The following is an 18,029-nucleotide window of genomic DNA, read 5'->3' as shown; positions in this document are numbered from 1 at the left end:
ATGAATACATATGCAAAAGTTTCGATTTAAGGTATGAAAGGTGTCCTATAGCAGTAAAGAAATGGAAGAAGCATCAGAGTTGAGTGGGTGCCTGAAAAATGTAGGGAAAAAGTCATACGTAAATTTTCAATCTGACTTCTGTTTGAGATACAGAGAAGAGCAAAGTTTTCAACAATGACCAAATGATACAGAAATAACAATTCTTGGATAAAGGAGTTGATTAAAAGTTTTATCAGATTTGTAGATGACAAAAAGATGAGAGGGATAGGTAATGAGCTGGATGACAGTAAACATCCAAAAGCATCTCAGCATGAGTGAAATCATTTTTAAAATTTAATGATGTTTAAAGTAAAATTCCATACTTGGACTCAAAAAAATCTGCCTCAGAAGTACAAGGGAGATATAACTAGACAGCAGTTCCCACAGTTCATTTGAAGAGTGTTGCAGTAGATTACAAACGCAGTATGATTACAGACTATGCTAGGGTAGCCAAAAAAATTTAATAAGAGTTTAAACTACATTAAGAAAGGTGTAGTGTCTAGACCAGGGGTGGGGAACCTCAAGGTCCTCAAGGGCAGCCCTTGACTGAATCCAGACCAAACTTGACACCCAGAGGGCCTCATGTAGCCTCAAGGCTGCGGGTTTATCACCTCTAGTCTAGAAAAATTAAGATGATAGTCCCAATCTACCATACCATTGTCATGTTATATCTGGATTATTGTGTTCATTTCTGAATACTGAACTTTAGGGAAAACATTGATAATCTGTAGACCATCCAGAGGAGAGTAGTCAGGTTGTGTCAGGGCCTTGTGACTGTGCCATTTAAGGATTGATGGAAGGAACTAAAAGAAGGAAAAATTAGGAAGGAGGATGCGTGGAAGTGGGATTAGGTTTCTTCTTGGCGCCACTTTTATTTTACTTGACACTAGAGAGAAAAACTAGGAGCTATGCTAAGAGGCAAATTTAAATTCAATGTGAGGGAAACCTTTCTAGGAGAGCAATGCAAGATCACAGTGGGCTGCCTTGGAATTGTGGGTTCCTCCTTATTGGAGGCTTTGACCACAAACTGGATGACTACTCATTGATGAAGTAGAGGGGGGATTCTTGGTCAGGTGTGGGTTGAAACTTAATGGTTGCTAAAGTCTCTTCCAGCTTTGAGATTCTCTAATTCTTTAGTATATCATGTTTCAATTATGATTTGCAGTTAACAGCTTTTGTATACATTATCTTACTTGACTAGAGGTAGTTAAGGAGCACAGTAGATAAAGCATTGGACCTGGAGTCAGGAAAATCAGAGTTCAAATTCAGCCTCAGGATACTTAATGTGGGACTCGAAGCAAATCACCTAATTGCTGTCTATTTCCTGATTATAAAATCAGGATAATAATAGAACCTTCCACTGAGGATTATTGTGAAGATAGGATGAGGTAATATTTATCAGGCACTTTGCAAACTTTGAAGTGCTATATAAATGCTAGCTGCTATCATCATTATTAGTATTACTAATACTACTGCTTTTAACAAGGAAGGCCATGTAGTACATTGAAAAGAGCACTGTCTGGAATCAGAGGACCTAGCTTCAATCTCACCTTAAAGACTGATTTCATAACCTTGGGAAAATCACCTAATCTATTGGGACCTCAGTTTCTTCACTTGTAAAATGAGTGGACTGGACTGAACAGCCTCTGAGATCCCTTTCCTCTCTAAATCTATAATCCAAGGGTGGTAAATCTATGAATGAAGTAGATAAAGCAGAAAGAATTCAAACACAGACCTTCTGACCCCAGACAAGTACAGGGCTTTTTATATTAGATCATACCATTATTTAGGGAGTAGATAAGTTTTTGGGATTTATTTTTACATGAGCTGAACAAAGAGCCTTTCCCTTCAGTTATTCTTGTTTTTGTTTTAGGTAAGCTTTTGGGTAGTTCGAGAGATCCTTCATGCACAGACATTAAAAATCAGAGCAGAAGTTTTGAGTCATTATATTAAAACTGCTAAGGTAAGGAATCTTTCTTTGCTTTGGGACTTATGTGAGGGTTTCCTTATGTATGAGTTGAATCTTAGAAATGTTTCTAGATAAGCATTTCCAATTCAACTCTTTTTGTTTTAGTGATTAGGCCTAATGTCTATTTGATTGTTGTTCATGGTTATTATTATATATGTTTTTAAATCATTGGAAATTCTTCTTTGAGAAGTGTTTGTTTATTCCCTTTATCTTTCTTTGCCCTGAGAACTAAATCTTGGTCTTACATATTTATGGTAGCTCCCTAGATATCTTGGATATCAGATACTTATCAGAGACATAGGGATGCAAAGATTTTTTCGCCTGATTGAAAACTTTTCCTTTCATTTTCATTGATTTTTGTTGATGCAGTAACTTTTCATATAATCAAAATAACCTTTTATCTTTTGTGTTTGCCTCTATTCCTTGTTTAGTTAACATAGCCCCTTGCCTTAACTATGAGAAGTAACTTGATTTGATTTTCTTCCATTTTAAAAAATGATCTGACCTTTGTAACATTCAGGTTGTGTCTCCATTTTGAGCTTTTTCTACCATGTATAGCATAGATGCTGGCTGGAACCTAATTTCTGCCACCTTTTTTCATGCTTTCCCAGTAAGCTGTATTTTTAGGAGACCAGTTGGGTTATTGAATTTGATATCTAGCCTATTTTACTCATCTGCTTTTTAACTTTTAAATTGATAACAGATAATTTTGATGATTACTAGTATATAGTATAATTTGAAGTTTGGAAGTGCTAGTCTACCCCTTCATGTCTATTTTTTTTTTTTCATCATTTCCCTTGAGATTCTAGATATCTTATTCCTGAAAATTAATTTTGGGTTTTTTCCCCCATATTATGGAGTCCTCTTTTGGTAGTTTGATTTGTATAGTACTACAGAATTCATGTAGTTTTGTATTTTTTTAATCCTAATTTTATTAATGAGCATTATCAATCTCCATTTTAATTCAAAGACTTAGTCATGTGTTTCCTTTTCACCATGAAATGACTTTAAAACATTTTATTTTGTTGTATAAAAGTACACTTTTAAAAGAACTATGTGGTAACTAATATTGTTACTGAATGCACAGATCTTTTCCAAGTTCAGTAAAAGTAATAGTTTTACTCAAATAAAATTAAATGAGAAAGCTCACTGGATTTGAAGTCAGATAAATTTGGGTTCAAATTCATTCTGTCAGTTGTTTTCTGTATAACTTCCTGCAAATAAACTTAACCTCTCTGAGCCTCAGTTTCCCCATCTGTAAAATAAAAGAGTTGAGGTAGATGGCCTTTAAGATTACTTCCAGCTTAAAATGTAGGATTCTATGACCCTTTGAGATAAGACCAGATCTTTTAGTTCTTCTAAGCTATCCCGGGCTAGTAAAAAGAAATACTGTGATTTTTGTTGTTGCTGTTATATATCCCACTCAGAATTTGACTTGAGGAATTTTTTAAAAATTGTTTAGAGGTTTTGGTTAGGAGAGCTCAGCAGAAATACTCAATTTCCTCTATTGCCAAAATTAGAAGAAAAGCAGGAAATGGGTGGGAGCGAGGGGGAGAATTTTACAACAAACTTCTTTGATAAAGGTCTTAATTTTTCAAATATGTAGGGGAGCTGAGTCATATAAAAAGTAAGAGCCATTCCCCAGAACAGGCAATTTTCAGAAGATGAAATCAAAACTATCAATAATTATATGAAAAAATGCTCTAAATCACTAATAATTAGAGAACAATTAAAGCAAGGCTAAGGTACCAACTCACACGTACCAGATTGACTAACATGACCAAAAAGAAAAAATGACAAATACTGGAAGAAAAAATAAGAACACTATTGCAGTGTTGGTAGAGCACCTATTAGGTTATCATTCTCTAGAGTAATTTGGAACTCTTCCCAAAGCTCTATAAAACCTTGCATACCCTTTGACCTAACAATACCACTACTAAGTCTGTATCCCAAAAGAGATAAAAAACGAAAAGGAAAAGGACCTGTATGTATAAAAGTATTTTAAGCAGCTCTTTTCTCCGGGTAAAGAATTAGAAGTTGAGGGGATGTCCATCAGTTGGGGAATGTTGTGGTGTATGATTATGATGGAACTATAAGAAATGATGAGCAGGATGCTCTCAGAAAAACCTGTAAAGTCTTACATGAGCAAAGTGAAATGTACTGTGTACAAAGCAATAGCTATATTGTAAAATGATCAGCCATGAGTGACTTAGCTGTTCTCAGCAACACAATAATCCAGGACAACACTGAAGAAGTTATGATGAAAAATGCTATCTGTTCCCAGAGAAAGAACTGATAGTGTCAGAGTACAGATTGAAATATACTTTTTTACTTTACTTTTCTTGAGTTTTTTCTTTTCTATGTTTTCTTTCACAACATGGCTATTATGAATATTTTTCATGACTACATATGTATAACCTACGTGGAACTACTTGCCTTCTCAATGGGGTGAGGGAGGTGGGAAGAGAGAAAGGGAGAGAATTTGGAACTCAACGTTTTAAAAACGAATGTTAATAATTGTTTTTACATGTAACTGGAGAAAAATAAAATACTAAACAAAAGCTTAAAAGAAAAATAAAAAAACAACTATTAGATTACATCCCAAAGAGGTCAAAGTAAAAGAGAACAGATTCATATGTAAAAAATACAGCAGCACATTTTGTAATGGCAAAGAGTTGTAAACTTGAGAGGATGTCCATTACTTGGGGAATGACTGAATAAGTTGTAGTATATGATTGTAATGGAATACTATTGTGCTATAAGAAATAACGAAGTAGGTAGTTTCAGAAAAGCCTTTATGAACTGATTCAAAGCAAAATGAGCAGAATTAGGAGAACATTGTACAGAGATAACAGCCATATAGTTTTGTAAGGACAGTTAACCGTAAAAGACTTAGGTACTCTGATCAGTACATTGATCCATGATAATTCCAAAGGCCTTGCCGTGAAAAATGCTATCCACCTATAGAGAGAAAGCTGATGAATACTGAGTGCAGATTGAAGCATAGTTTCTTTCGCTTTCTTTTTTTTTTCCCCACTACATGACTAATGTGGAAGTGTGTTTTGTATGACTTTATATGTATAATGGGTATCGTACTTCTTGCCTTTTCATTGGGTGGAGGGAGGAAAGGAAAAGAAAGATATGCCTACCTCCCCAGAGAAACCAGCCACAGTCACAACAGCAGCAGTAATAAAGGCTAGATAGAGTTTATGCTTTAAATTTGCAAAACCCTTTACATAGTTTGATTTGATCCTCATAATAGTCCTAGGAAGTAACTAGACAATGGATAGAGCACTGGGCCTGTAGTCAGAAAGACTCATCTTCCTGAGTTCAAATCAGGCCTCAGATACTTAGTAGCTGTGTAACCCTGGAAAAGTCACTTAACCCTGTTTACCTCACTTTCCTCACCCGTAAAATAAGCAGGAGAAGGAAATGGCAAACCAATCCAGTATTTTTGCCAAGAAAACCCCAAATGGGGTCACAAAGAGTCAGATATGACTGAAACAGCTGAATAGCCAACATGCAGTAGGAGATATAAGACTGAAAGGTCAGCAGAAAGTTTAAGACTGAATAAGTAGATTTGAGAATTATCAGCGTAAAAATGCCTTCCACATCCAGAAAAAGAACTATGGAATTGGATCGCAGAATGAAGCAGACCATTTTCTTTTGTATTATGTTTTGTTTTGTTTTGTAGTTCCTTCCATTCATTTTAATTCTTCTATTCAACATGACTAAGGTGAAATTGTGTTTAATAGGATATATGTGTAGAACCTATATAAGATTGCATGCCATCGTGGGGAGGGAGGGGGAAAGGAGATAACTGGAAGTGAGTGTAAAACACTAAAAACAAATAAAATAGTGATTCAAATAAAAATAAGTAAATAAGAAAAAAAGAGTTGTCAGCATAAAAGTGATAGTTAAATCCAAAAAAACTTGGTAACCCCTTTCCCCTTCTCTCAGTTTAAATAACAACCACTGTCCTGGTTCAGTCTTTCATTACCTACCCCAGACCTTAAACTACTGAGAGAGCCTTCTAATTTGTTTCCTTGCCTCAAGTCTCTCCGCTCTGCATTCTATTCTCACATAGACTCCTAGTGAATTTCCTAAAGGTAGGTCTGAACTTTTTATTCAGTCAATTCTATTAGTTGCCAGTTACTTCCAGGTTCATATATAAAGTTCTTTGACATTTTTAATGCTGATTTGGCAACTGAATATGTGAACTGAGTGAAGTAATAAGGAGGATGACTCTGAAATTGTCAATCTGGGTGATGGATAAGATAGTGTTCTTGACCACAGTAAGGATCCTGAACTTTTCCTTGACACAAAAATCCATATTTTTTTTTGAACAACAGTTTTATCTCATGAATTCCATAAGGTTGCAAATTATGTGGAGCCAGTATAATCTTCAGAGAATGAAAATTGTGAGTGACCAAGAGGACATCAAAGATTCATATTATGGAGGAGATTTACATCATTGTATCCATGCTGAATACACATAAGAAGTGATATAAGGAGTCATTTTCAGGAAATGTATGAATTGAAAAGAATGTCATCGTTAATTAGTGAGGCATATTGAATAGAAAGCTGAAATGGTGTACTGCGCTTATTGAGAGTAGTAACAATGGTGTTTAGATGGTTGCCTTGAGGTTTGCAGAGTACTTTTCATACACTCCATTTGTTTCTCCCAGTAACTCTGCAAGGAGAGTGCTATAGGTATTGTTAGCCTTATCTTGATGACAAAATCAAGGCTCAGAGCTACATAGCTAGCAAGTATCTCAAGGGGTATTTGAACCCAGGTCTTTCTGACATAAAGTTTGGTCTTTTGTTGTAACAAGTTGCCTTTCAATTTAAAGAGATCTAGAATTAAACCTCTAGCACCTTAGATTCTTTTACAGCTTTACCAGAGGATCTGGGTAAAAATCATACAAAATAATAAGAAATCTGCACCAAGGGACTAAATATCCAAATTGATGAGATTGATTCCATTGAGTATGTATTAATTTACTACTGTCTTATAGATGAGAATTTGTGTCTGATAACAGGTTCTGAACTATGAAATGTAGACATTACAAAAACAGGAGAAGAAATACTTCATTTATAAACTACTTCAAAATACATATTTACAAAATTTCATATATATTTCATTTTGCCCTGTTTTATTTAATTCTGTTCAGTCAGAAAATGACATTCCTTAATAGGCATTACCCCTAATAAATTCGTATTTCTAATGGGATTTATCAAGTAAAGGCAGCTGGTGGCACAGTGGGTAGAACAGTGGGCTTGAAGTCAGGAAGACCTGAGTTCAAATCAGACCTTAGATACTTACTGTGTGATCCTGGGCAAGTCACTTTAGCTGCTCTCTGCCTCAGTTCCTTTAATTGTAAAATGGGGATAATATATCATCTACTTTCCAGGGTTGTTGTGAGGATCAAAGAAGATCATATTTGTGAAGCACTTGGCAAAATGCCTGCAGATAAGAGACTCTTAATAAATGCTTATTCCCTTCCCTTCCATTCCATAGAGTTACCTGGGATGGAACTCTCAGGTGATGCATAATACAGTAGATTGTATGCTTACCTATGGTGTTTTAGAGTTGACTTGGTGCTAAGACATTAAGAAAGGATTTGTTGTTAAGGTGGGTATCTTATTGGGCTCTAGACTGGGCTCTCTTCTCTTTTTTCTCTCTGCTATTTTACTTGGTAATTACATCAACTGCCAAGGATTTAATTTTCTCTTCTAAACTAATGATTCTCAAATCTTTTTATCAACCCCTCAACCGTCTTGTGACCTCCTGTCTTTAATCTTCAAATTATCAACCCCTCAACTGTCTTCTGACCTCTTGTCCTTAATCTCCAAATGCTTCTCAGACATCTCATACTGGATGTGCTATCCTAATCTTATCATGTCCAAAACTAAACTCATTATCTTTTCCTCAAAACCAGGCTCCCCTCTTCTTAACTTCCCTTTTACTATTAAAGATACCCCTCAATCATCCTCCTAGTCACCCAGGTTTACAAACTAGATGACAATTCTTTATCTCCAACTCTTCTCTTACTCCCCAAATCCAATTTGTTTTCAAATCCTGTTGATTTTACCTCTTTAATATCTCTTGCCTACGTCCCCTTCTTTGGCCACCACCCTACTGCAGGCCTTCATCACTTCAGAGCTGTACAATTGCCATAACCTGTCAGTCTCCCTATCATAAGTTTCTTCCCATTCCTGTCCATCTTCAACTCAGCTGTGAAACTGATCCTCCTAAAGTACCACTCTGACCATATCATTCTCCTATTCAGTTCTAATGGCTCCCTGTTACCTCCATCATGAAACATACAATTCTCTCTTTGGTATTCAAAGCCCTTTTCACAACCACACCTTTTCAGTCTTCTTATACCTTCTTTTCCTCCCCAACATACTCTGTGAACCAGTGACACTGGCTTCCTTGCTCCTTTTCCATCAGGATACTCTTCTCTCTCAGATCTAGGCAGTTTCTCTAGCTGTCCTCTATACTTGAAATGTTCTCTATCACCCCACCTCCCAACTAAAATCCTATCTTCTTTAGGAAGCCTTTCCTGATGCCCCTTAAATCTGATGATTAAATCTGTTGATTATTTCCAACTTATTTTTTGCCTAGCTTTTTGGTGTATTATTGTTTATGTGTTGTCTTTCCCCATTAGACTTTGAGTTCCATGGGAGCAAGAACTATCCTTTCCCTTTGTTTTTATTATCAGCGCTTTCCATAATACTTGGCATAGATTAGGTACTTAATAAAGCCAGGCCCTCCTGGCTTCCAGGCGAACTCTCTGTCTTGCTACAGACTCTTACCTCTCTACATTGAGAAAATATAATTTAAATCAGTAAATTCTTCTGAGCACCCACAATGGGGAAACAATTGAGGTGGTAGATTTTCTATTTCTGGAGACCCTTGACAAGAAAACAGGGTTTAAAAATTCACTTGCTATCTTTTGAGATCTTTTTCAATTCTCTGGCTCCTATCCTTATTTTGGTATGGTGCTAGAATATTACATTACCAGGTAATTAAAGATTGCATCACCTGCTAAGAGTTTTTTTTTTTCAACTAAAATCATGAACTTGTCAATAAATATTCTAGTTTACAAAGAACAACAAAAAAGATTTTATAGAAAACCATGAGTTTCTGTTACTTTGTTTTTTAAAGTTATTTATTAAATTTAATACTGTGACAGAATTACCCTTTTTGTTTGTGCCCTTCAATTTTTGAAGAATTTTCTATGTATTTCTATGTTTTGGTGACTATTGATTGGTTATAAATATGCTATATTTTATCAGATGGCCTTTTTTCCACTAAGAAAATGGGAAGCTTTACAATTTTAAACTGCAAAGCAAATGATATTTGTCTAAATCTTTTAATGTATATGATTTTAAATGGTTTTATTGATGCCATTTATTTTTCAATTCTTTTTTTTTATTTTTCAGAAATTGTATGAATTAAATAACCTCCATGCACTTATGGCAGTGGTGTCTGGTTTACAAAGTGCCCCCATCTTCAGACTAACTAAAACATGGGCAGTGAGTATTTTTTAAAACTATACTTCAATATTTCAATAATCTGTGATTTAATCAGCCTGCTTGCTCCCTCCATTGATCGGTTCTTGACTTAAGAGATGGTCTTTGAGACATTTGTTTGCCCTAAAATTTCATCACCCTGTGGCCCACTAGTGATATGGCTCTGGTCTTCAGCTACACAGGCCCTTGGAAATAGACATATGAATGACTTCTACCTGAAACTCTTCTCACTTGACAAGGACTTTGCAGAGCTTGTGCTCTAATAAGCTTGAGGAACCAAGGCCTGCCATGATCTCGTACCTTGGGGTATCAGTCTTCTTACGCTTGATACCCCTCCAAGCACTCTGTCATCTAACTACATTGGTTTCTTTGCTGTTCCTTGAGCTCAGCAGTCCATCTCCTGTCTCCATGCCTTTCCATCAGCTTTTCCTCATGACCGAGAAGCTCTCCTTCCTCATCTTTGCTTCATAGAATCCCTGACTTTCTTCCAGACTTCTGCTGTAGCATATGCTACCTTCTGCAGGAAGCCTTTCTTGGAGTCTACAGCTGCTAGAGCCTTCCCCCTCAAAGGCTACTTTCCACCTCCTCTGTGTGTGTCTTTGGTCTATTTGTTCACTTATTTCCTCCATTAGACTGTAAGCTTCCTGAAACACTATATAAATGCTAAAGGCAGTCATTGTTCCTGCCTTTTTGTGCATCCTCTGTGCTTAGCACAGGCTGCTGCATACTGAGCACTTAATAAAAACTTGTTCATTGAAGCACACTGCTGGTTTTATAATGAGCAGAGACTTGGGTTCAGATCAGTCTTCTCTAATGTTCACTTGATGTGTGACTTTGAGCACACAGTCAATCGGAAAATATTTATGCAACGCCTTCTCTACTCTGGTTTCTAGGTACAAATGCTACGAATAAAATACAAATACTGTGAATAAAACAATCCCCAGTTTCTAGCCACTTGGTTTTTCTGAGGCCTTGGTTTACTTTACTTATCTACCTCATTGGTGTGTTGTGAAGGTGATGTGAGTTAACGTATTCAAAGTGCTATGTATACTTTAAAGTATCTATAAATGTATTTTAGTGTCAGAAGTAATTTATTAACTTATAGAAAAGATAGTTTAAAGTGACTTTGTAGTTACATAAAATATTCAGGTTTTCTTTAAACCTATATCATCTTCTGATGGAATTTTCCTAATTGTGTAGGTTAAGCCAGGGATCTTTGAAATTATCTCTTCAAAAATAACCTTACATCAGGAAAAATTGAAGCCCAGGAATTGTGTTATGACAAAGTCACAACTAATTTGTGACAGCACTAGGATAAGAATCCAAGTTTATTAACTTTAGTTTGTTATTGATCTGTTGATTACTTTTGGAAAAATGGTTCCCAGCAGAATTTTGTTACATACACGTAACTGTTGTTTAACAATTTAATGTTTCATATTAATCAGTAGAAAATTATCAATCTTTCTTCCCTCCCCATACCCATTTTCTTTCAGTTGTGCAAGTTTTTGAGATATTACTTTTGGGAAGGTAGAGAATTCAAAAAGTATCAAAAAAGTACTTCTGATTAAGATGGCAATTTTTCTTTTTCTTTAGGCAATACTTTACTTATAACTCAGATTTTATTTTTACTAGTAAAACCATGTCTCTTAAGACCAACTGATATAAATCAGCTGCTCACAAGTTTTTGTTTTGAAATTTGCATATGAAATACTAAGAATTTAAATGACTTGCCCATGGTCACACGGATTCTGTGTGTCAAAAACAAGATTGAACTCAGGTCTTTCTGGCTATGAGACTAAAGTGCTGTCATATGCTATTTCTTGGTAACATTTTATATGGCAGTATAACCCTAGAATATTAGCATTGGCTAATTTGAATCATCTAGTTCAGTTGCTTCATTTTACTGATGAGGAAATTGAAGGTCAGAGGTTTTCACGTTCTGGTCCAAAGTACATAGATCTTCTGACTGTAGAATATAAAATATTCTCTCCGTGACACATCATATTCCAATTTTTAATGAGCAAAATAAAATTAAGATGCTAGAGCATTGAATTTTATATTTTCTACATTTACATTAGTGCGTTTCATGTAATGCAGAATTGCCTCCTATTTCAAATAACTTCAGCTCAGCAAATATTAAATGCCTGCTGTGTGTGACAGTATTTTCTAAATTTTTTTGAGTAATTTACCTCATAGGTTTTATAAAATTAGATTTCTCTATTATTAGTTGATTTTATGATGTTGTTCCTTAATTTTTTATTTGGAAAATGCTGCAATTTATTTTATCTAAAATAAAGCCATGTAGTATACTGGATAAAGTAGTGGACCTAGAGTCAGGAAAAGCTAGATTCAGATCTTACCTCAAACCTTTCCTCTTCTGTAAAATGAATGAGTTGGACTTAATGACCTCTAAGATTCCTTCCAAATTTGACCTTATGATATATTTATCAGTGTTTTTATTGGCCTAGTACCAAAGTGCAGCAAAGCATTGAACTTAACAAAGACATGTCTCAACATAACTTTAATCAGATGTTATCTGGTTCCTGTATATGTTTCAGTTATCAATAGGACATAGGTGGTCTAGCCTTTCAACTTTTTCCTTTCAGCTGGAAAACTCCCACCATTCCTACCCTCCTTGTTCTTCAAGGCTACTCTAAGCAACTCTTTCAAGTTATTGGTTTAGGAAAAAAGCAGAGGTAGGGTTATATTACTTTAAACATATCTTTGATTTGAGAATATGATTCATCACTTTTTCTCCTTGTATTATGTATTGGTTAGGGGTGTTTAACTCCGACTCATGAAGTATTTATTTATGTATTCACTTTATGCTTTCATGTTTTACTATTTCAAACTTATATACAGAATAGAAAAGGAAAAAAATTTCCATGTACACAGCAGACTTACAGGAGAGGATTCAATATAAAACAATAAAATTCCCATTTTAAGAAAACCTGCATAATAAATGCCATTGTTTTCAAAGCTGCCTGCCTGGCTTTTCTTTTCTTCCTTGTTGGTTTTCTTTTGTTTTCTGTTGTGTATTTTTTACTTTATTCCCTTCCCCTCCTCTCTTATTCTAAAGAAGGCTACAATTAAGCATGGATACATGTATACATATACATAGATATCAATTAAAATACACATACATACTCATATACATATATGTAAGACTTCCTGTGTTTATTTCTGCCTGTCATCTGTTCCTCTGAAGGTGGATAGCATCTTTCTTCATAGGTCCAAGTCTTTCCATGTTTTTCTAAATCAACCAGCTCATCATTTCCTACACCACAGCAAAATTCCAACACAGTGAGAGATTATCTATGAAAGTTTTCCCCCAGTTTTCTGCATTTCTTCTATTGTTGCTTGTAGTAGATTTTATTTATACAAGAAAATTTTAATTTAAATAATCAGAATTATCCTTTTTTTACATTTCAACAGTGTTCTCCCTTGTAGTTTTAAGGGTTGATACTGCTGAATCTACCTAATTTACGTCTTTTTTTCTGGTTTCTTTCAAGTTCCTGACCTTTTATTCTTCCAAATGAACTTTGTTATTTTTTTCTAATACAGTAAAATAATTTTTTAGTCATTTAATTGGCATGACATTAAGTAAATAAACTAATTATGTAAAATTGTCATTTTAAAGATTATATTGACTTTACCTATCCAGGAACAATAACTATTGCTTCAATTATTTAAATCTGAATTTATTTGTATAAAAAGTCTTTTATGGTTATGTTCATAATTCCTGTGTATCTGTTTTGCCAGGTATACATTCAGGTTTTTTTATACTGTCTGGGTACTTTAAATGTTCTAAAACAATAGTGTAGTTTCTCTATTTTTCACTTTTGATTAAATCTATTTTAACTTTAGCTTTGTCTGAGATCATGATTACTAGCCCTATTTTTTTCATAATAAATTCTACTCCTGCTCATAATCATGTTTTCTTTGTGTGTGTATATATCTCATTTTTATAATGTTTCCTGATGGCAACATATTGTTGAATTTAAATGTTTGATCTGTTATCCATTTCTGTGTTATGGGTAAATTCATCCCTTTCACATTCTGAGCTACTATTACTTGTGGTACATTTTCCTCTCTGTCCATCTCACCCCATTTACTCTATCTTTCCTCACTCCACTACTTTAATTCTACCTGCTACCTTGCCCACCTATCTATTCCTTAACCTAAGCACCTCTCTAGCAGTCCCCCTCCCATTTCTCTCCCCCGACCCTATCCCCTTGCCCTCTTATTTCTTTCAGAATTTAGAAGACTTTTATGCCTGTCTAGATTTATATGTTTTTCTCTCTTTAACCCATTCCCAGTGAGAGGAGAGTAAGGTTTCAGCAACACCCACCCTCCCTTCCCCCTTCTAACTTCTTCTGTATCCATTCTTCCTTTCATGCCTCATTTGTATAAGATAATTACTCCTTTTTGTCTCTCCCTGCCTTTTTTGAGAATCACCCCATCATACTCAGCTCAGCCCACACCATTCTTTCAAAATACACAAATAACGATGACAGTCATAAGAGTGCTGCTGATATTGTCACATATATGAAGTAAAAATTTAACTTTATTGAGTCCCTTTTTTAATTAGTCCTTAGCATTTTCCTTATATTTCTCCTGAATGTTAGATGCAAAATTTCCCATAAGTTCTGGGTTTTTTGTTACAGAAACCTGAAAGTCTTTGAGTTTGTTAAATGTCTTTTTTTTTTCATTCACAATTATGCTTTGCTGGGTAAGTTATCCTTAGGTGTAATCCCAGTTCTTTTTCTTTATAGAATACAGTAAGTATTCCAAGACCTGTGGTCCTTCAGCATAGTAGCTGCTAGGTCTTGTATAATCCTTATTGTAGCTCTATGATACTAAATTTTTTTTTCTAGTTGCTTCCAATATTTTCTCCTTAATTTGGGAGTTTTGAAACTTAACTATGATATTCCTGTAAGTTTTCCTCCTAGGATCTCTTTTAGGTGGTGGTGGCTGGATTTTTTTCTATTTCTGCTTTGCATTCTTGTTCTAGAACTTCAGGGCAATTTTCATTGGTAATTTCTCTTAATATTGTACCAAGATTCTTTTTTTTTTTATCATAATTTTCTGGTAGTCTAACTGTTCTTAGATCATTTTTCTTCAGTCTGTTCTCCAGATCAGTTGTTTTTCTGATGAGATGTTTCAAATTCTCTTCTACTTTTTCATTCTTTTGATTTTGTTTTATGATTTCTTGGTGTCTTAGAATGTCATTAGTATTTTCCTTGCCCAGTTCTAGTTTTAAGGAATTATTTTCTTCCTTAAGTTTTTTATTCTCATTTACAGGTTGGTTGACTTTATTTTCATAATTTTATTCAATTTCTTGGATTGCTCTTATTTTTTTTCCTACTTTTCCCTCATTCTTTCTTATTTGATTTTTAAAGTCCTCTTTAAATTCTTCCAAGATGTGTTTTTGTGCTTGGAACCATTTGACATCTCATTAAATAAGGAGAATGGCTTTTTTAGCTCCATTACCTTCCTCTGAATATTAATCCAGATCTTCTCTATCCCAATCATAACTATCTATAGTTGGGTTCTTTCTCCTTTGCTTGCTAATCTTTATTTATTTATTGTTTTATTTTGTTTATAGCAGCTATTAGTATAATCAAGTTGTAGTCACAAGATATGGGAAATGGTGCCCCAAGTCAAAGGTCCTTCTTACAGCTACTTTTTTAGGTCTATCTTGGGGCCTCCCCTCACTACTAAGCCATGGCTAGGACCCCCAGCCACACTGTTCCACAGATGATCTTGCTCCTTGCAGTAGCTGTAAACTCCAACTGCCCTCTCTACCCTGAAACTACAACCAAGGACCCTGCTCTCCTGCTGGTGCCCATAGCCCCTTGCTACTGCGCTCTCCAACTGTGTGCTAGCTCCTTTTCCCTACAGCCGCAGCCCAGGACTTGTCTAGTAGTCATCACAGCTGTTCTTAACATCCCTTTCAGTCTTCTCCTAACTCGATTTGCCAGATCCTCACACTGTTTATTGAGATAAAAGTTTCTGAGGCTAAGCCTGCGTCTCAACCCAGGGCTTCTTTGTTGATTCTGAAGAGTTGGCCTGAAGGTATTTGCACTTCACTCAGCCCTGAGGTTGAGTCTTTCCTAGGGTCTTCTCAGATTGTCTTAAGAGGACAACTGCTTTAATCTCTGTTTATTTCTGCTGCTCTGAGGTGGTGCTCTGCCTTATTTTGTATTGGAAATTTGGAGAGCCAAAAGTTTTCTGACCTACTCTGCTATCTTCCCAGAATCTTCACTTCAACTTATAATGTAAAGAGGCAGCTGATGGCCCAGTAAATAGAACACTGGGCCTGCAGTTAAGAAGACCTGAGTTCAAATCCAGCCGTATGTATTTATTAGCTCTGTGACCATAGGCAATTGCATCACTTGACCTCTGCCTGACAGATGAGTCCGCTGGAGGTTGTGTTTGGCCTTTGTTTTCAAAGAGGACCATGACGTCAGGGAAATGATGCCATGACTTGCAATTAACTTTGATTTGAGTGAGGGACCTTGCTGGGCAAGGTCACCATCCTCACTTTCTCCTCCAGAGCCATCTGGATCCAGTGAGCAGATATTCATCAGGATGACTGAAGATGGCCCTGGATGCAGTGGGAGACCCTGACCCTTTTAGGTTAAGGCCCTTTCAGGTACTCACTTAGAGTGAGGTAAGGCCCATTCACCGAATTGGCCTCTTTAAGAAGTAAGTCAAGTGATGGCCCCTTTAATTAGAAAAAAAGAAAAGAAATCAAGCTGGAAGGGGAAGATCCCTCAGGGTTGCTGTTCTGAAGAGAAACAGTTACCATTGACATTCGCTCTAAGCCAGGAGGGCCCAAAATACAGCCATTAAGTGGAGCTTGGGCAGGGACCTATTGTTGTCCAATCTACAAGCTTCAGAGTGGACTGGGTTTAAGGTTTTGTGAAAGAAGGAAAGAAATGAAGGAAAGAAAGAAAAAGAAAGGAAGGAAGGAAGAAAATCTAGCTAGTAAACCCCAAGTTAACTGGACAGTTTCTGGCCATCAAAATTTACCTTCCTTTGGAGAGGAGGAGAGGACAAGCTGAGTTACCCAATTAGCTAGGTCCCCGGTGCACTGGAGAAGGAAATGGGAAACCACTCTTGGTATCTTTGCCAAGAAAATCCCGTGGACATGTGGCCAGTCAGAACAACAGCTACATAATATAAAATTCTCTAGAACAACCATTCTGAAAGTATGTTCCATTTTCCAAGGGACTCTGGGGGTTTCCTTTTCAGGGCATCTACCAGGTCAAAATTGTTTTTATAAAATATTTTTATCTCCGTAACCCACATATACAGAAGGTATTTGGAGGGATCTTCAATAAGTTTTAAGAGTGTAAAGGAGTCATGAGAATCCCAGTTTTAGACTCTTTTTTTAAACCTTGAACTTTTTGTTCAATGTATCAGTGTTTCCTAGCAATCGTTGGCAAAAGTAAGATATTCCTAAACTTGCTATCCAACTGTGAAAAGATAAGGGTATTAACAAATTAGTCTGTCAAGAAAAACCAGAAATATTTACAGTCCAAAAGTTGACAGTCATATAATTCTGCTTTTCTTCTTGGCCATTTTCTGAAAAATTTATAAAATAGAATGTTTAACCCTAATAGTATGACACCTTAAAAGAATATGACAAGGAAAAAATATAACCTTTGTGTCAAAGATGAGAAATTATGCAATATAATGAGAATTATAGTTTTGCTCATTGAAAATTATTGTATATTCAGGCTAGTTGATACTTAAGTGAAAGCATCAATAAATATAAAATTCATTATATAATCAATATCTTTATGATTTTCTGTTTTAGTTATTGAGTCGAAAAGATAAAACTACTTTTGAAAAATTGGAATATGTTATGAGTAAAGAAGATAATTACAAAAGACTGAGAGACTATATTAGTAGCTTGAAGATGACACCTTGCATTCCATATTTAGGTAAGATGTTATTTTACTCATACGCTTGCCTCTTAGTTATGTTCTGACTTGTTCAGTATATTAAAATAAAAAATAAGGAAATTTTGCTTATTTTAAATTAAAATTTTCTTGTATAGTATTCTAAATAAACTAAAAACCTAATGTCTGTTTTTTAAGTATTTCTTACCAGTGAATTCCCAGTTTTATATTTCACCTGCAAAGTCATAAAGTATATATACATTTGTTTTCAATAAAGTTGATGATATACATATTGTATACTCTCCATTGAAGTAAGGATGTTCTAAATAGTTATTGCACTTAAATTTATGTGCAGACTAAGGTTTTCTTATAAAATGAAGCACCAGGTGATGCAAGTGTTTAATTTGGAGTCACTTAGACTTAGACACTTGCCAGCTATATGACCTTTGGCAAGTAACCTCAACTCAGTTTCAGTTTGCTCCTCCATAAAGTGTATCTCTCAGTGTTTTTGTGAGGATTAAATGAGACAGCATATGGAGAGTCCTTGGAAAACCTTTAAGTGCTTT

At 35.4% G+C, this 18,029-nt stretch overlaps 1 protein-coding gene across 6 annotated transcripts in view; it reads left to right on the top strand.

Moving 5' to 3' along the window:
* RALGPS2 (Ral GEF with PH domain and SH3 binding motif 2) overlaps positions 1-18,029 on the top strand; it is a 254,358-nt gene that overhangs the window by 135,901 nt on the left and 100,428 nt on the right. For 4 of the 6 annotated variants that reach the window (XR_011975647.1, XM_072648541.1, XM_072648539.1 and 1 more), the window contains exons 6-8: positions 1,913-2,002; positions 9,461-9,553; positions 17,379-17,505. Coding sequence is in view for 5 of the 6 variants with exons in the window: in XM_072648541.1 (XP_072504642.1) it covers positions 1,913-2,002; positions 9,461-9,553; positions 17,379-17,505 (310 nt within the window). In the remaining variant the exon portion in view is untranslated. The remainder of the gene's footprint in view (positions 1-1,912; positions 2,003-9,460; positions 9,554-17,378; positions 17,506-18,029) is intronic. The other 2 variants (XM_072648542.1, XM_072648543.1) reach the window with 2 other exon arrangements.

This window comes from Notamacropus eugenii, chromosome 2 (assembly GCF_028372415.1).
Source record: "Notamacropus eugenii isolate mMacEug1 chromosome 2, mMacEug1.pri_v2, whole genome shotgun sequence".
Lineage (NCBI taxonomy): Eukaryota > Metazoa > Chordata > Mammalia > Diprotodontia > Macropodidae > Notamacropus > Notamacropus eugenii.
Note: the sequence above shows the minus strand (reverse complement) of the source record. Positions and strands in the feature narration are given on the sequence as shown.